The sequence below is a fragment of the Monodon monoceros genome, unplaced genomic scaffold (assembly GCF_005190385.1).
Source record: "Monodon monoceros isolate NGI ecotype Baffin Bay Population unplaced genomic scaffold, NGI_Narwhal_1 Super_Scaffold_8, whole genome shotgun sequence".
Lineage (NCBI taxonomy): Eukaryota > Metazoa > Chordata > Mammalia > Artiodactyla > Monodontidae > Monodon > Monodon monoceros.
In genome coordinates, this window is record NW_021703785.1 from 61,827,383 (window position 1) to 61,843,495 (window position 16,113).

General features: G+C 36.2%; 1 protein-coding gene across 1 annotated transcript; it reads right to left on the reverse strand.

Moving 5' to 3' along the window:
* Positions 1 to 2,688: 2,688 nt before the first annotated feature.
* Positions 2,689 to 14,357, reverse strand: UFM1 (ubiquitin fold modifier 1). The gene is made up of 6 exons (XM_029210472.1): positions 14,296 to 14,357; positions 14,164 to 14,220; positions 11,000 to 11,057; positions 7,605 to 7,644; positions 6,022 to 6,054; positions 2,689 to 4,657 (listed from the first exon to the last, which is right to left on the reverse strand). Coding segments are annotated over exons 1-6 (258 nt in total). The 5' UTR covers positions 14,298 to 14,357; the 3' UTR covers positions 2,689 to 4,589.
* Between the last annotated feature and the right edge of the window lie 1,756 nt (positions 14,358 to 16,113).

Consider the following 16,113-nt stretch of genomic DNA (forward strand, 5'->3'; position numbering starts at 1 on the left):
TCTTTTACATAGTCTTTTTTTTTTTTGTGGTACACGGGCCTCTCACTGTTGTGGCCTCTTCCGTTGCGGAGCACAGGCTCCGGACGCGCAGGCTCAGTGGCCATGGCTCACGGGCCCAGCCGCTCCGCGGCATGTGGGATCTTCCCGGATCGGGGCACGAACCCGTGTCCCCCGCGTCGGCAGGCGGTCTCCCAACCACTGTGCCACCAGGGAAGCCCTAAATAGTCTTTTGATTATAAAGTCCTTACTGGGCACCTGCTATGTGCAAGGCAATTTTGGAAATCCAGTTTCAGTCATGACCTTATGCTTTTATAAAATTTATAGTTTAAATCAGAGACAAATATAATTCTGTATTTAATAATTGTTGTAATGGAGGAATGTACAAAATGCAATGGGTACTTAGAGAGCTAAACCCCTAACTCTACTCGGGAGGAGTGAGCAAAGGCTCCATGGCTTCTAAACTTGAAGAATGAGTCTGAGGCTTTGCAGGCAAATGGAGAAAGCAAAGGCATGGAGGCATAATATGGCACATCAGATACTAAATATTATTTGTAGTTCAGTGTAGCTGCAGTGTGAATTGGAGAAGGAAACTGTACGAAAGAGAGTAGCAATAACAGATGACTCTGAACAGTTCAAGGACCAGTTCAAGGGCCACAGATGTCATGAGAAGTATACATTTTTGTTCAGTGGGATTTTGATTAGTGGAACTACACGATCATATTTCCATGTCACAAAGCTCATTACAACGAAAGTGTGGAAAAGGAAATGGAGACTAGAGGCTTTTATAATAGCATATACGAGAAACTGAGGGCTTTAGATCATGGAGATGGCTATGAGATTATATTCTGTAAACAGAATCAATCGAATTTTATGATTGGTTTGCTAAGACAAGATAAAGGCGAGAATCTAATGAGTTTCAAATGCCTGGCTTAGGTAGTTAGATGTGGCTAATAGTTTGGACAGATTGAGCTCTTTGAGAATGTTTATTTCAATTAATGGTTTAATTAAACAGCCTGGTTTAAATAGTGATTTAGCCATCCCCGGCACTATGAGAGGGTACTTCCAGAATTTCTGTATTGGAGGGGCTTATAGGCGAGTCTGGTGGGAAGAGCAGGTTACTGGGGAGCTAATCTTGTAGCTGCGTCTGCAAGACACACAAGGTTCAAAAACATAAATTGTCTGATGGGGCTGATGAACGCGGAGCCATAGTCCCACTCCCACCAAGCCACCCTGTGGAGTCACACCAGACTCATAATTACCTTTATTTGATTGGTTTTTACTTAATGTCCTACAATCATACCACATTTACACCATTAGTAAGTAATGCCATTCATGATTACACACATACTTGGTACTTTGAAATGAGAATTTAGGCCTGACACATTTCTCTTATATTTTTAAATTTATAATTCAATATAGATCTAGTATACTGTGAAAAAGATACTGAAAAATTCTCCCAGTATGGTATGGAGAGTTCCAAAGTCAAACAAGGAGTCAAATTTTAAATCTCAACCTCTTTAAGCCTCTTTCTTCTTCAGTGAAATGGGAATAATTTGGCATTGTTGTGAAGAATGAGACGTGAAAGTAAATATCAAAATATTTGATGTTCAATACATATTGAAACTGTGTATTCATATTCAACATATTTGTGCAATACATTTCTTTTAGATGAGCTACATATGTAAATTATATATGTATATATATATACCCACTAATTCCATAGGTAAATACATAAAATAGATATATGTATACATACACATATATATGACTTACATATGTAATATGCCGTTTATAAATAGCCTTGGGAACACTAATATTTGGTCAGTTAATTTATAAGTGCTCCATTAGAGTACATAAATGCTTTCAAGTTACAAATATTTCTAGGTCTTTGAGTAAAGACATGGTGGGTATTTTTAATGTCTTAATTTGGGGACCAGAGAGCTTAAATTGGACTGAGTTTTCTTCCCACTGGCTTTTCTTTCGAATAACTAATCTTAAGAAATAAAATATCCAAAAAACTATTGGACGTGGAACACTTTAAAAGGAGGCTTTACTACCGGTGAGTGAGACAGACTGTTATAGCATCTCTGCACTTAGCTACTGGAGGAACAAGCAGTGGGATGTACACTTCCCAAGATTCTAGAACATATTCTAGTTACTCTGACCCCTTACACTGCGTTTTATTCATCTACAAAGTGAAAAGTTATCATTAATTCTCAAACTGAGCTGCAAAACAGAAATCATCAGGACTGCTTTTATAAACAGAAATTCTTATACATCATTCCAGATTTAATGAGTAAGAACTTTAGGGGTGGCTTCCAGAAATCTATATTTATAATTTCCGAGGTGATTCTGATAATTACCCCAGGTTTATTTAGGACCCACCAACCTAAACACTTACTATAGACACTGTAACTTGAATTTTTTTCCAAATGGACTGGTATTTGGAAATATACATTCATTTCTAAGACCTATAGCCATTAATCATTTTTGCCCTTTTTTTGTTTTCTTTTTGGCTACATTTGTTATATACTGGCTCAACAGGTGTGCTAACTGAACACTAATAATAAGAGTAGACAATATGGTTTATGGTATAAGAAAATGTATTTTCACAAGAGTACCAATAAAGCATTTAAACTAAATACAACACTTCAAAACATTCTGCACAAAGAAGTTACAGATCACATTTATTTAATAACAAAACGCCTAGTTCTTTAAGAAAATATTTTTAAGACCTTACTGCAATACAATTTTCCAAACAAAGAACAAAAATATTAAACAAATTATGGTAGAAGACATCATAAAACTTATTAATGTAACAAATTAGGCAGAATTTTGTGCTAGAAACAGAATGGGCGAAATCTAAATAAAACAAAAAATGCAGAAAACTGGGTATTCATACATTTCTGGTTAACTGAGGCTTAATGTCGTTAAAGACTAGGAGTCTTTAAGCGTCAGACTTTGTTTATAAAAATAAAAAATTCCCCAAACATTAGCAACATACTACCTCAGCACAATTTTTTTTCCCTTTACAATTCAGAATCCTGCTGTTCATTTGTCAAACATATGAACAATATCTAGTTACTTCCTTAAACTTAACCAATATTACTCTTCGGATACTGATTCTGTTGCATTGTTTTTTTCCCCAATGAACCTAGAGCCTATGCACACTTGGATAAAAATTGATCTTAGAAATACTTTATTCATTAATAATTCTACACATATTCATTGAAGGCCTACATTTCCAGGCCTAGAAAGAGCAAGACAGACACCAGGCCTGCCTCCAGAGCTTACCATCTAGAATACAGCAAGTCAAGCACTGGTTCTCAATCACCACGAGCCTTCCTTTCACCTTTCAAGATGTGCATAGATATTGATGTCCTAAGGGCAAACAAAAGCTTCCCTTATGCATATCATTCTTTAGATGCTCTACGGGGAATTTTGAAATCTGTATGTTGACAAGGCCTATGCTTTGCTTTCTCTGATTGCCTTCTGCTCCTTATAACAATGTCAAGTATTTTATTTTCCTTTCAGTTCTTCCCAACATAGCCTCTGTGGTTTTGTCCATCCAGTTTGGCCTTTTCTGTGACACTCGTTACACCTTTCTGCTCCCCTTCATTTTTGTTTCTTTCCTTCTTACTAGAAGCCTGGTCATCTGGGCTTCCCCAGCTTCCTTTCCTAGCTTCTTATTCACTCCAGTAACTAATCTTAACACTTCCTTAAATGTTGGGTCTTCAGTAAGTAGAATTAGTGAGCATTTCAATTAGCATTTCCTTGAGCTCTGTTGTGAACGTCAGATCCTCTTTACGACAATGCTTTCTCCCTGAACACTATTTAGATATATTATCCTCAAAAAGATGGTTTCTTGAGGATTCCTGTTTTAAAGGTTTTTTTTAAAAAAGAGATCAATAAAGGAATGCATAATTCAGCAACTGATGCTTCTACTTTAGTCTCAATTAAACCCTTTGGCGTGGGATACCAATGTCACACGTAAGGGGCTAGATCGAAAATTCAAGTTTTGGCTCTTTGATTTTTAAATTAAAATTTATAAGAACTCAAGAAGTCTGAAAACTTCAAAGCAAGCTAAATGATAAAAAGATAGTTATTCATTGATGTGATCCTTTATTATAAACGATATTAATGAAAAATTCAACTATTTTTGTGTCTCCAGGTCAGATGCTATCAAGCAAATTGCCACGTATGGATTGATAATCTTTTTACATTATTAACTCAAAGACAAATAGGAAGATTCAGTAAATTTTAATTTTCCAAATGTTCTCAGAAAGAATGATCAGAAGCATCCTCCAGTTATAAGACACAGTTGGATAATCCATTTACCCACAATGAACTACCTGTGTGTGCTGTGAGGTAGTAACGTGATCTTCTGTGGTGATGACACCCTCAACAGAGAAGTGTCCCCTCTTCACGTGAAGAATGTGAATAACTAGAAGGGACAGACAGCCACCTTTCATTACTTCATCAACTATTGGTGTCTTCATAGGATTTCAAATGCCTGATTCCAATTTTACAACAATAACAATAACAATATTTATTCTGGAAGGGGATTTTTATGTTCCAAGCAGCAGATACTAACAACTTCCAACACGATCTCTAGGAATTATTCGCAGTTCTGAACCGTGCTTTAGAAAAACATTTCCTATACAAACAAACAAAACAAAAAGTTAGGTATTTAAAAAATGACACACTATCTTAACATTTCAACAATTATTATGTAAAAGAAACAAAGGAGTGTCAAGTAGGTACAAAGCTCAAAGATCATTAGAACCCGAGTCCAGGCTTAAGTCTTGTGCCTACCCCTCTCACATCTTCACAACCCAACTAATGTTTGAAAATTTTAAATAAGAACACTACCCAAAGAACTACTACCAAAACCAATCATCAAATAAAACATAAGGTAATTTAACCATCAATACTCACTTTAATATACAATAAAATACTGAGGGGCAGGAAAAATAATACATCTAAATCTACCCCAAGTGACAGAAGTTTAGAAACCCTGACCTACTTTGGGTCTGCGTTGCCTGCTGAGATTTTCTTCACACCTCGTGATTCCCACAATTCAATTTTATAGGGTAATACAACAGGCAACATGTTAGAGTAAGCAATAATTCAAATTAATATAACTACCAAGCATTTCTAGAGTAGGAAAAGCAAAACCTTTAAACCTAAGTTTAAAGGCATCTATACAACAAAATGCCTCATGATTCTCAAAAAACAGACTTTTTAATTTAATAAAATTATACACTTAAAACAACTGATTTATGTAAAAAGAAATTATTTAAAATTCCTCTTCATTTGCTGTATGGCTAAATTTCAAGCCCAGGACCTAGGAGGACAATATAATTTTGTAGAAGTACTTTAGAATATTAATAGTTTAAAAATAACTACTTCTCAAGATTGAGGTTACATGATATTAAATCATGCTTAATTTCAAAATATTATAATTAGACTATAAGCTAAGGAAGGTACATCTAACACAAATATGCAACTGTCTGTTAAGATGTTTACTTTTACCCTTCCTGCTTGTTAGGACATCAATATTTAGCACTGTATAATGGTAACAGCTTGAAACTCTGAGTGTAGACCAGGCCCCATGAAATTTAAATGACTGTACTTCTTTAAAATAGCCAGCACTTATTGAATGCTTACTATAAATAATGCAAACTTTTAAGCACTTTACATGTGCTACCTCACAACTACCTTATGACGTAGCTCAAAATCATTCCCACAAGAGCACAATCTTCAGACTTCTTGTTACATGTATTAAATAAAGCTTATTGGTCAGGTTTTCTCTTTCTTGTAGCCAAAAGCATACATAACTGATACATAGAAAGAAACAAAGTACTTACACACATAGGTAAAGACTGCTATACAATCCCTAAAAATCAACTATTACCTTGGTTAAATCCTATCAAGTCTAATTAGAATGAATTAAATATTCAGTATCAATTGATAAATATAGCCTCACCACACCTCCATGGATTTCAGATAGATACTCACCAGCAGTCTGTGCAGGATTTATTCCTATTCCATCTAGAAAATAAGTCGTAAAATCATCTAAGTTATTTCTAAAGCTAAAAGGCTTTAATAGTAACAAGAACTGTGCCAAAAAAGTGCTGCTGTGTACACAGGCATAAGCCAAACAGTTATACTGAGAACACGAATGACAGTCTGTCAGGTGAGTTATCTGTTGAAATCTCTCACTATTATGTATTCACACATATTGCTGGATTAGACAAGAACATCTGTCAACACAATGATCCTGGTAAGTTTTACAAAGAAGATAGTTTTTTATACTATTTTGCCACATCCAGTGAAAAATAAAGCCAAAACACCTTAGGTATGTCATTAATCATTTAATATTGCTCTGAGGCATCAAATCCTAAGGCTGAAGAGCCCACGTAGTGATGTAAATTCCACTGACACTTGATAAAAGTTTACAAGGCACTTTCCCAATAGCTATTCATTTGTGAATTTAGAACTTTCTAGAAAAGTAAGATAGCTCTCATCTAAATACAGACACATTTCAATGTGACAGCATGCAGAATGTTTCAGAATGAGAAATTCTGTCATATCTAAACTAAATCATACTAATTATTGCACATTAAAGCCACCTTCTTGGGCTTCCCTAGCGGTGCAGTGGTTAAGAATCTGCCTGCCAACGCAGGGGACACAGGTTCGAGCCCTGGTCCAGGAAGATCCCACATGCCACGGAGCAACTAAGCCCATGCGACACAACTACTGAGCCTGCGAGCCACAACTGCTGAAGCCCATGCGCCTAGAGCCCGTGCTCCGCAACAAGAAAAGCCACCACAATGAGAAGCCCGCGCACCACAATGAAGAGTAGCCCCCGCTCACTGCAACTAGAGAAAGCCCGCGCGCAGCAGCGAAGACCCAACGCAGCCAAAAATAAATAAATAAAATAAATAAAACATTAAAAAAAAAAACCTACCTTCCTTTAGTCTATCTTAACTAATCCCGAACCACTCACCAGTACCTGTGAATATTACTTTGTATTCTTGAAAGATAATAAGCATTCCCTGCAATCTTTATTCCTCATCTTGTTTCAGTATTTTCTCATAGGGCTATTTCCATTAAACTTAATTATTAGTAGTATCCTAAGATATTCAGAATTTAATGTATATATCTAAGTGGATAAAATCCTCATTATTGCAGTCTATAAGAAATTGTTTTCTATCAGGAAAGCAATAACAAGGTATAGCAAAGGTACATTCCTGCTTAGCTTCCTATATTCTAAAAGCATTTACCAATATAACTTATTAAAAAAAAAACCCCAAAACCCCTTTTTAAATAAAATGACAAGTTATTTTTAATAATAATTTGTCATGAAGTTATAAGGACACAAAATATTATCAAGTGCTGTACTATATAACAAAAGCACAAAAAAATGAAAAGAGACAATTATGAACAATAACCTTGACTTAGTGTTTACAATCAAGTATATCATTTACCTTGATATAAGTTTTAGCCTTTTATATTTAAGTCAATTTTAACTAATTTGGTTTCTTTTAAACAATTTCTGTAACTCAAAGTTAATACATAGTTTTAAAATGAATTCTTACCATTGGTAATAATTGCACTTGTTGCTGCAGGAACTTTAAACTAAAAGGGAGTAAAAGATAAAAAATACATATATATATATAACATTAACTATGAAAGATGGTTAGCAAGGATGGGGTACATATAATCAACTCTATAATTCTAAAATGTGGTTTATCTTTTAGGATAAGTAACGTCATCAAAGAATACTATAACTTGCTTTATCTTTAAAGGACAACACTGTTCTCTAAATACTGCATTTCATTGTATCTAGGACACCATACATTGTAAAATGCATCTTTTTTATGCACTACAAAAAAAGAAAAACACTGTCAATGAATCTATGACCCAATGTTTACTCTTTCAGACTTAGATATGATTTACTTTTGTCATATATAATGCTCAGGCATAAGCAAAAATAAAAGCAAAGCAACTGCTCAGAATATTCCTCAAATTTCTTTGTGGAAATAGTAAGTTCAAACAAATGCTCTCTTGTGTTTAATGGGAGGCCAACCAAGGCTCATATTCCTTCCTCAAGCTCTCCTTAAATGATTTGCTGACTTAAACCTCATGGGATTGCAACAGTCCAATTATGCCACCAGGAAATACCTCTAAGTACAAGTAGGTGCAGGTGATGTCAGCTAGATAATTATGTGACTGCCACACGGCCAAGCATGACAGGAAGACTCCACTGAGATGTAAAAAGAAGAGCTTTCTGAATCAATGAAATGTGGTATGGAGCTTATTAGTAGCTAAAAGGTAGAATTCTCCTCTTAATGCTCCAGAGACCAGTATTTGTCAAAGTGTGTTCATGTCCTCATAGTTCATTCCTCCAACAAATATTAATTAAGCACTTCTATGTCATGGACTAACTTTATAAATATTAGTTGAGTTTTGTGATTAAATAAGTTTGGAAGACATTAAGTTAAACTACTAGTCTTTTCAAAATCCTTTAATATGAGGCTAATATAGTTTATTTAACTCCAGGCAAAAAAATAGTCAATAATGTGTTTCCCATACTTTTGGGCCACTGACCCCAGTTTTTAATGTTTTTTTTTTTTTTTTTTGGTGGTTCTGGTGGTCTGGGGAAAACACTCTCTCTGGGAAATGCTGCTCTTGGTATTTATAGTAGTCACGTATCATAGTTGAGAAAAACAACTAAAAGCTTATTTTAATTTATGAATTGAACAACCAAGTTTTAAAATAAGAACTTAACTATGCATAAGAACAATTACTTGTTACAGGCTTATGTACCTAAAAAACAAATAATTTTACTGTTCATATGGCACATTCTTAAGTGTAAGTGTCCTCTTAAAGTTTTAAAAATTTTAAATAAACCTAATTTAAAGTAACTTCAAAATGTACTTTAATAAATTTAAAAATACTTCAAAACTTTTTATAGAGGCTGTAATACTTATTAAAATTTTATCAAACACCTAAATTAATTATAGGCAACTTCCGATGTCTAAAACTTGAATATGACAAAGTTTCTATTTGTTATTCTTAGTTATGTCCATTTTAAGATAAGCTATGCGTTTTCTTAGTGGTGACATATTGTGACATTAAAACTCAAAAGCAACTGCAGACATAATTTCTTCCTTTTCCAGCACGTAGCAGCAATGGTTAAACTGACATCTGGGGAAGCATTACCAGTGATGTACATACAGCAACTACCACTTCTGTCTACAGTACTGACAAGTTTTTTCCCAGATGCAAAGTGCACTTTATGTTCCTCAGCTGTCATTCATTTCTATCTCATATCCCATATGTCTTATAATTTAGGATGTTAAGAGGCTCTTTCAGGCTTTGACAACTCATTCTTTAGTTAAATTAATTCCCAGTCATATGCTGGGGGATTTTATTTTATTTTTTATTAAGAGAATTTTACTAGGGATTTATATCCACAGACTTCTGGTTTCTTAAGTCAAATCTTGTTCTTACTGAAAGAGTCTACAGTGTCATCTTGTGAAAGGCCTTCTCACTGCTGCCTTAAAGCTATATCCTTTCTAAGTGTGTAACATTCGTGATTCATTATAATTAAAAGGTACACTAAAACCTTAATCAATACATGTGGTTGTGTGAAGTTTGTTCATTTTCTGTTGCACACCTGTTAGGATTTTCACAAGCTTTACTAGAAGACCCAGATCACAACAATGCCTTTGCCTTGTAAAAGGACACACTATAAAATAATTACAAAATTTAATAATAAATATTAATTATAGCTTGAAGGGATCTACTTCTCAAATTAGAATCTGTGGAACCTGCTAGGCCACAAACCAGGAGCATTTCAACCAAGTGATCTGTGTAGCAAAAAGTAATGATGCTGTGTTCAGATTTGTTCCCCACCTCTTTTTAGTTATTCTTTCTGCATGAAGGATAGATCAAAATTGACAATAAAGCAAGTAATACCACTTTTCAGTTTAACTCTGAATGAGTGATGAACTATGGCAGTGGTCCCTGACAATAGTTTATAAGGAGCCGGAAGCACTAGTGGGCTGGCTGATTTTCCATTAATTCCTTAAGTACAGGGCTGGACTATGGATTAAGCTGGTTTCTTATTTATTTAATTACTGAACTTTTTTCTGTGACTGTAAACTTGTAAGATTTCGAACAAAATATTCTGAGTTGGGTTACTCTGTACCTGCACTGCACCTTTAACTTCACAAAATTTTAGTAACTGCTATTATATTTTTACACAAAATCACTTAATCAGATAGGAAGGGTAGGCATTAACTATTCCCATTTTACACATTAAGAAATTTAAGGAAGAAATTCGTGGGCTGGCCCCACGTCAAACAGATAATTAATGGCACAGTTAAAAGAGGAATGTTAAGTCTCCTAAATCTCATTTTCAGGTTACTTCCACCAGACCAAGTTTCTCTTCTAATTGTCAAGTCCAAAGAGTTACTTTACAGATGCCTCTGATAAAAAATTCCGATGAAAAAATTTTATTTCTTAAAAACAGAAACCCAAACATATCTTTAAAAACACTTTTAAAAACAATAAATTTTACTGACAGTCCACATGCTTTATAGAGAAAATCTGAAAACTAAGATAAATATATAATAAAATTGTACTTCTAGAATCAAAGCTAGTAAAACACAGGCGTACAGATTACAGTGATATAATGTTTTTTTAAAAAGTTGACATATCATCACTATCTTTTCAATTTCAATAAAAATTCTCCTTATAATTTTCAATGGTTACATTAAATAGATGTGTCCATTTGTTTAAGTCATTCTTTTATCGGTGAGTCTCAACTTTCACTCTACTTTTATCTATAAGTGAGGCTTAACCTTTTGACAGCGTAAACCTAGTAATGAACCCATGTGGCAGTGGTGGGTCAAGATGCATGCAGATTTTTGAGACACATCACTAAACTGCACTCTCTACAGGTTGTTCCAATTTCTATACTTACTTCTTCTGCTGCAAACTTTAAGACTGCTGTAAAAGGTGTACTTTCAGGAACACTGAGTCTGCAAGAATTAAAAAGAATCTTTTAAAAGGCTGAGTTTTTTTTTTTTAGGTCCTTTGTTACTTATTTCGGCTACTGACAAAGCTGTCTTTTGAGTCAGAGGTTGGCTATTATGATTGCACACTATGTTCATTAACTCTACCAAGAAAGAAAGCAATTATTAGCCTTATTGCTGAGATGGTGCCCTCAGCTCCACTTGAAAATGAATAACCTACATAGGTGTGGATTTGTACATGCTTCATACTTTGATACAAACAGGTCTAGCGTGTAGGTTGCTTCTTGTTTCTAGAGATGGATTTCAAAAAGTTGAATCTCTCCTCAGTCTTCAGTACACTTTGCCGCCTCCAGTTCATCCCATGCAAGAATGTGATCATTTTCATTAGAAGAAGAGGCTACCTGGGAAGCATCATCAGATCGTAAGTCTTTTCACGAAGCTTTCTGTGAACTTTCAATCATCAAGTCTAAAATAGTAGTCCAAGTTGATGAAAATGAGTATGTTTACTATGGCAAGATGTTAAGTGATTTTCCACCTTTATGTCATTTGAAAATGGGCTCACTCAATACAAACATTTCAGAGAGTGATGTGTGATTTTGTTAACTGACATGTACAGTGGCAAGTATATTAAAGAGCACCAATACACAGTCAATCCGCATCAATTTTCCAACTTAAACACTAAAAAATAATTGACATTATACCTTAAGAAAGCACTCAAAGACACAGAAATAAGTTAAATAAGATTAATAAGAGTCCTAATGTAAAATAAATTACAATGATTAAAGATCAAATCCTCTTTCAAAGTAGGGAAAGCTAACATTTCTCTTTGAAACTTCTCTATATGTCACCACTGTATTGTTCTCTAACGACTTAATACCAACTACTACTATATAACACCCTCAGGTATATGTACCATCCCCTCACTTAGTCTACAGATCTATTGCTGAATATAAGAATCATTGTATCTGACACAGCACATTACAGCGACTTTCAGTAAGGAAAGTGTTAATAGATTTCTCAGCTGCCCTAGTCCACTCCCCCCAAATAATGCTAAAGAGTGAAAATAGATGTCATTTTTTCCCTTTCCTTTTTTATATGGAATAAAAAGAGAGAAAAACAAAATTCTGAAGGATAGCCATTTGATTAAAAAATATCTAATAAACGGGCAATGTAAAAGTTTACAAAGCTGGGAACAGTACTTTGCAAGTATTTCTGTAGTTTATTTATAGTTTAGAACCTGAGACTCACTGTCCTAAAACTCTAGAGGAGAACTTCTAAAAGTTTGCGGTTTCAATTCACTTTTGGACTAGAGACTGAAAATGGCCTTGTATCATGTAATAAAATGCCATGCTGATATTCATTAACATAAGTTTCTATCTGCATATTAAATTGGTGAGACTGTCCAAATAAAATCCAATAATACAGAAAATAAAAACATATTTTAGTGCATGTTCTAATTGGCAGAAAATTGCAGAGGGACTGGGAGTTACTGCAACTCCAGAAACCTTACCTAGATTTGAAGCTCTTGTGTTTGCCAGTCACATCATTTTGTAAAACTTATGCTTACATTACATTGGTGTTTTGAAAAAATAGGAACTATCCTGCATATTAAAATGAACTTTTAAAGTAAATTACTGGCAAAATTTGTTTTTAAAATAAATATTTCACATAAACAGAACCATGGCATAACTTGACAAGTGTTATTATAAAGAATAAAAACAAAGTTTCTGTAGGACACTAGGGAAGGGTGAAATGAACTCCCTAGATCATCACAGAAATTGTCTCAGAGGTGAAATTTTGATCATTAAAGGATGCTGTCAGGAAGTGGTAGTCACAAAACTACATTAGAAGCACACAGGAGAACGTGTGCCAGACAGGGAGGATCCAAAGACTTGCTTGTCAATTTGGGAACAGGATGGCTGAAACTTTGATTAAGTGATGGTGGTGGTAAGTAGCCAGGGGTGGGGTGAGGAGGAAGAGGTGGGGAGTAAGACTGGAAACACTGGAATTAGACTGAAAGAGCCAAAGGTGTTTTTTAACGCATCCTGTATATGAAAGAGAATGTTTGATTTCAACATTTCTATAACCAAGTAGCAATACCAACAGGGAATCTATCAACAAACAAAAAAACAAAACAAACAATAAAAACCTGGACATTCCCCCGAATAAATCCAGGACTGACACATCTTTCTTAGAATTCAACTATTAGCAACTCAAGGAACATTTCTCTATCGAAGTATGTATTTACCTGCCTGACAAGTGAAAAGTGGCCTTAAAAAGTTAAAGCATGTTTTCCCACAAATCTCAGAGCTGCTTTTACTAGTACTCAAATACTAGATACCATTACTTTGAATAGGAAACATAACATAATGACCCTGACACACCCATACATGTGTTGTGTCTATTTTATATACACATACCCATACACAAATTACACATACATACAACTATACACACACTGAACTAGAAGTGTGCTGCTAAATTCATTCAGTCAACACATACTGAGTGAACTGGTACCACGTTCCAGGCACTCTTATAGATACCGATGCTGCTCTACTCCTTCATCTTTCTCCCTCTCGCCTTCTTATTCTTTTTTTCTAGAGCCAACTTACACGTTGATGAAAACAATCCAATGTAAAGGGCGAAATCAAAGATGAGAGAGGGGGTAATCTCTCTACTTTGTGAAGCCCAACTATCGAGTGAGTCACACTCAACGAGTATCAGGAGCCTGACTGTTCTAGTAATTTCGGAACCCGGACTGGGATGCTTTCCCTTACTTCCTCTAACAGCTGGTCAAAGTGGTGAAAGGCCTTTCTCATCACGAGCAGATTGAGACTGTTTTAAGGACGCCAGCAAATCACCAGAGCCCCGTCCACACGTCCTCCCGCTCCATCAGCCCCCAAAGAGAGATCGCAAATCACCAGCAACGTTCCCAGCACGCATATCCGCACAGCCCCGCGCCTGGGCAAGCTGACACTTATAGGATATCTCAGTTCGAGTGGGATGTGGGAAGCTCAGGGGAGGAAAGGAACGCACACTACTGGTGTGGAAGCTGCGGGGAAGGCTCATATCGCCCAGCCCATAGCGACCCCCCCGCGACCGAGCTACTCACACTTTGTACGGCAGCCGCGGGTCCGACGTCAGTGTGATCTTAAAGGAAACCTTCGACCTGTGGAAGAGAGCGGGAGAGTTAAGGTCGGGCAGCGGGACGGGGGACTGGGGCGGGTGGAAAGCAAACACTTACATGGTGCAGCCGGTCTGGACACAAACCTCACTCCAACTCCGTCCACCAACCTCACTTCCTCTGCGGCGTCTGGCCCCACTCAGGTCCACGTCTCCCGCGGCAAGCTGGGGTCCTCCAAGGTTGCTGGTATCCAAGGCACTGCCTGAAAAATCGGGCCCAGATGCTCACGCTGGGCGGCGCCTACAAGCTACAGATAGCTACTGCTTTTTCATGTATATCTCTAAAACAAAATTGAGGATCATTTGGAATGAATATTCTTCTAATTGCAGTTATTTTCTTCTGTATTTTCAGACAGGCACAGACAGAGACAGCAGGACTCCAGGTCCCAGCTTGCCGGTTGGGTCGGAAGTAAGGGTCCCGGGAGGCGGGCGAAGAGCGGGGCGGTGGGCGGGGCTGGAGGCGGGCGCTCTCCCAAGTTGCCGAGGCAACCTGAGGGCGGAGAAGCTCGATTGATGCACTAGAAGTTGGAATCCTCACCTAGCTTTAATATTAGTATTTTATGCCTGTCCAGCAACCTAATCATGTTATATCTTGTAGATTTCTTGTATTTTTTTCGTTTACATTTTAAATTTCAACAGCTAAGGGACTTATCAAGCTGGTGAGAGAAAGACAAGATCCCTGCGCTTGCAAGAGTCCAGTTGAGAAGATTAATCCATGAACAGATTTCAATAGTTTGTTATGTGGGTCTAATAGGATTGAACCAGGGAACTAGGTTGCCTGTCACCGGTCACATTTATTCAGCTTAATAAGAAATTTGAATCCTTTTTATGTGTCAGGCACTAAAGCTAAACGCTGGGTATGCCGGGATGAGTAAGGTAGGTAGGTGCCAACCCTCTAGGATCTAATAGTCGCAGGTTCTCATATAGTGAGGGAAGACGACTGTACGTCCTCTAAATTTTATTACAAATCTAAGCATCTGTGTCTAGAAGACAAACATTCTCTTACAATGTCTGTGATTCCCTCTTTAAGAAACATTGCAATAAATAGACAAAATGGGAAACACGTAGGCACTAATATAATAGAAAAAAATTGTTAATATTTAGTATATTATGTTAGATTCTTAAGGAGAGATATCTAAGAGAGGAATAGGGAAGCAACTGTAGTGGGAGTGCTGAAAACCAATTTCAACTTTGCCATAATTTTGCAGCAGACTACTTTTCTATGGTGGTATCTCCCCAGGCAGAGAGAGATGATTCTGACAGTGGGAAAGTAAGCCCTCAATATTCTCATGACACTCATTGTCTACTTCATTTTTTAAAATGTAGGTCTTGCCATATATGTAGAGGGATGGAGGCAAATGTCGATTGATAGATTTGGGGATCAACAGTTATAGCATTAATAGCTGAAACTATGGGCTTTGTTGGTATGACTAAGATTTTTGAGAATAGCAGTAGGGAGAAAACTACTGATTGTGTCTACCTGGTGTCTGCTAGCCAAACAGCAATGAAGAATTAGAGTACATACATACAGTCTCTATTTCTAAGAATACATGTCATATGTTTTTAAACAATATTTGCATCTTGATATTTATAGTTTTGTTTCTGCTCACATATAAAAACATGGGGCAAAATCCTGAAAAGACAAACATATTTTGATCAGCATTTTTATTGTATGTGTAAAAATAGTGAAGACAGGATTCAACCTCAGGCAGTGTGACTTCAGTTCACATTTAGCTGCCTCTTCAGAAAATATGTTAATATATTATAACAAAAGTACACTGGAAAAACATTGTGTTCCCAAAAGACACTGACAAATATATGTTCCTGAATGTTTAGAATTCTTTTTCACCTCCGTCTTCTCACTCTCCTCCCCATAAGT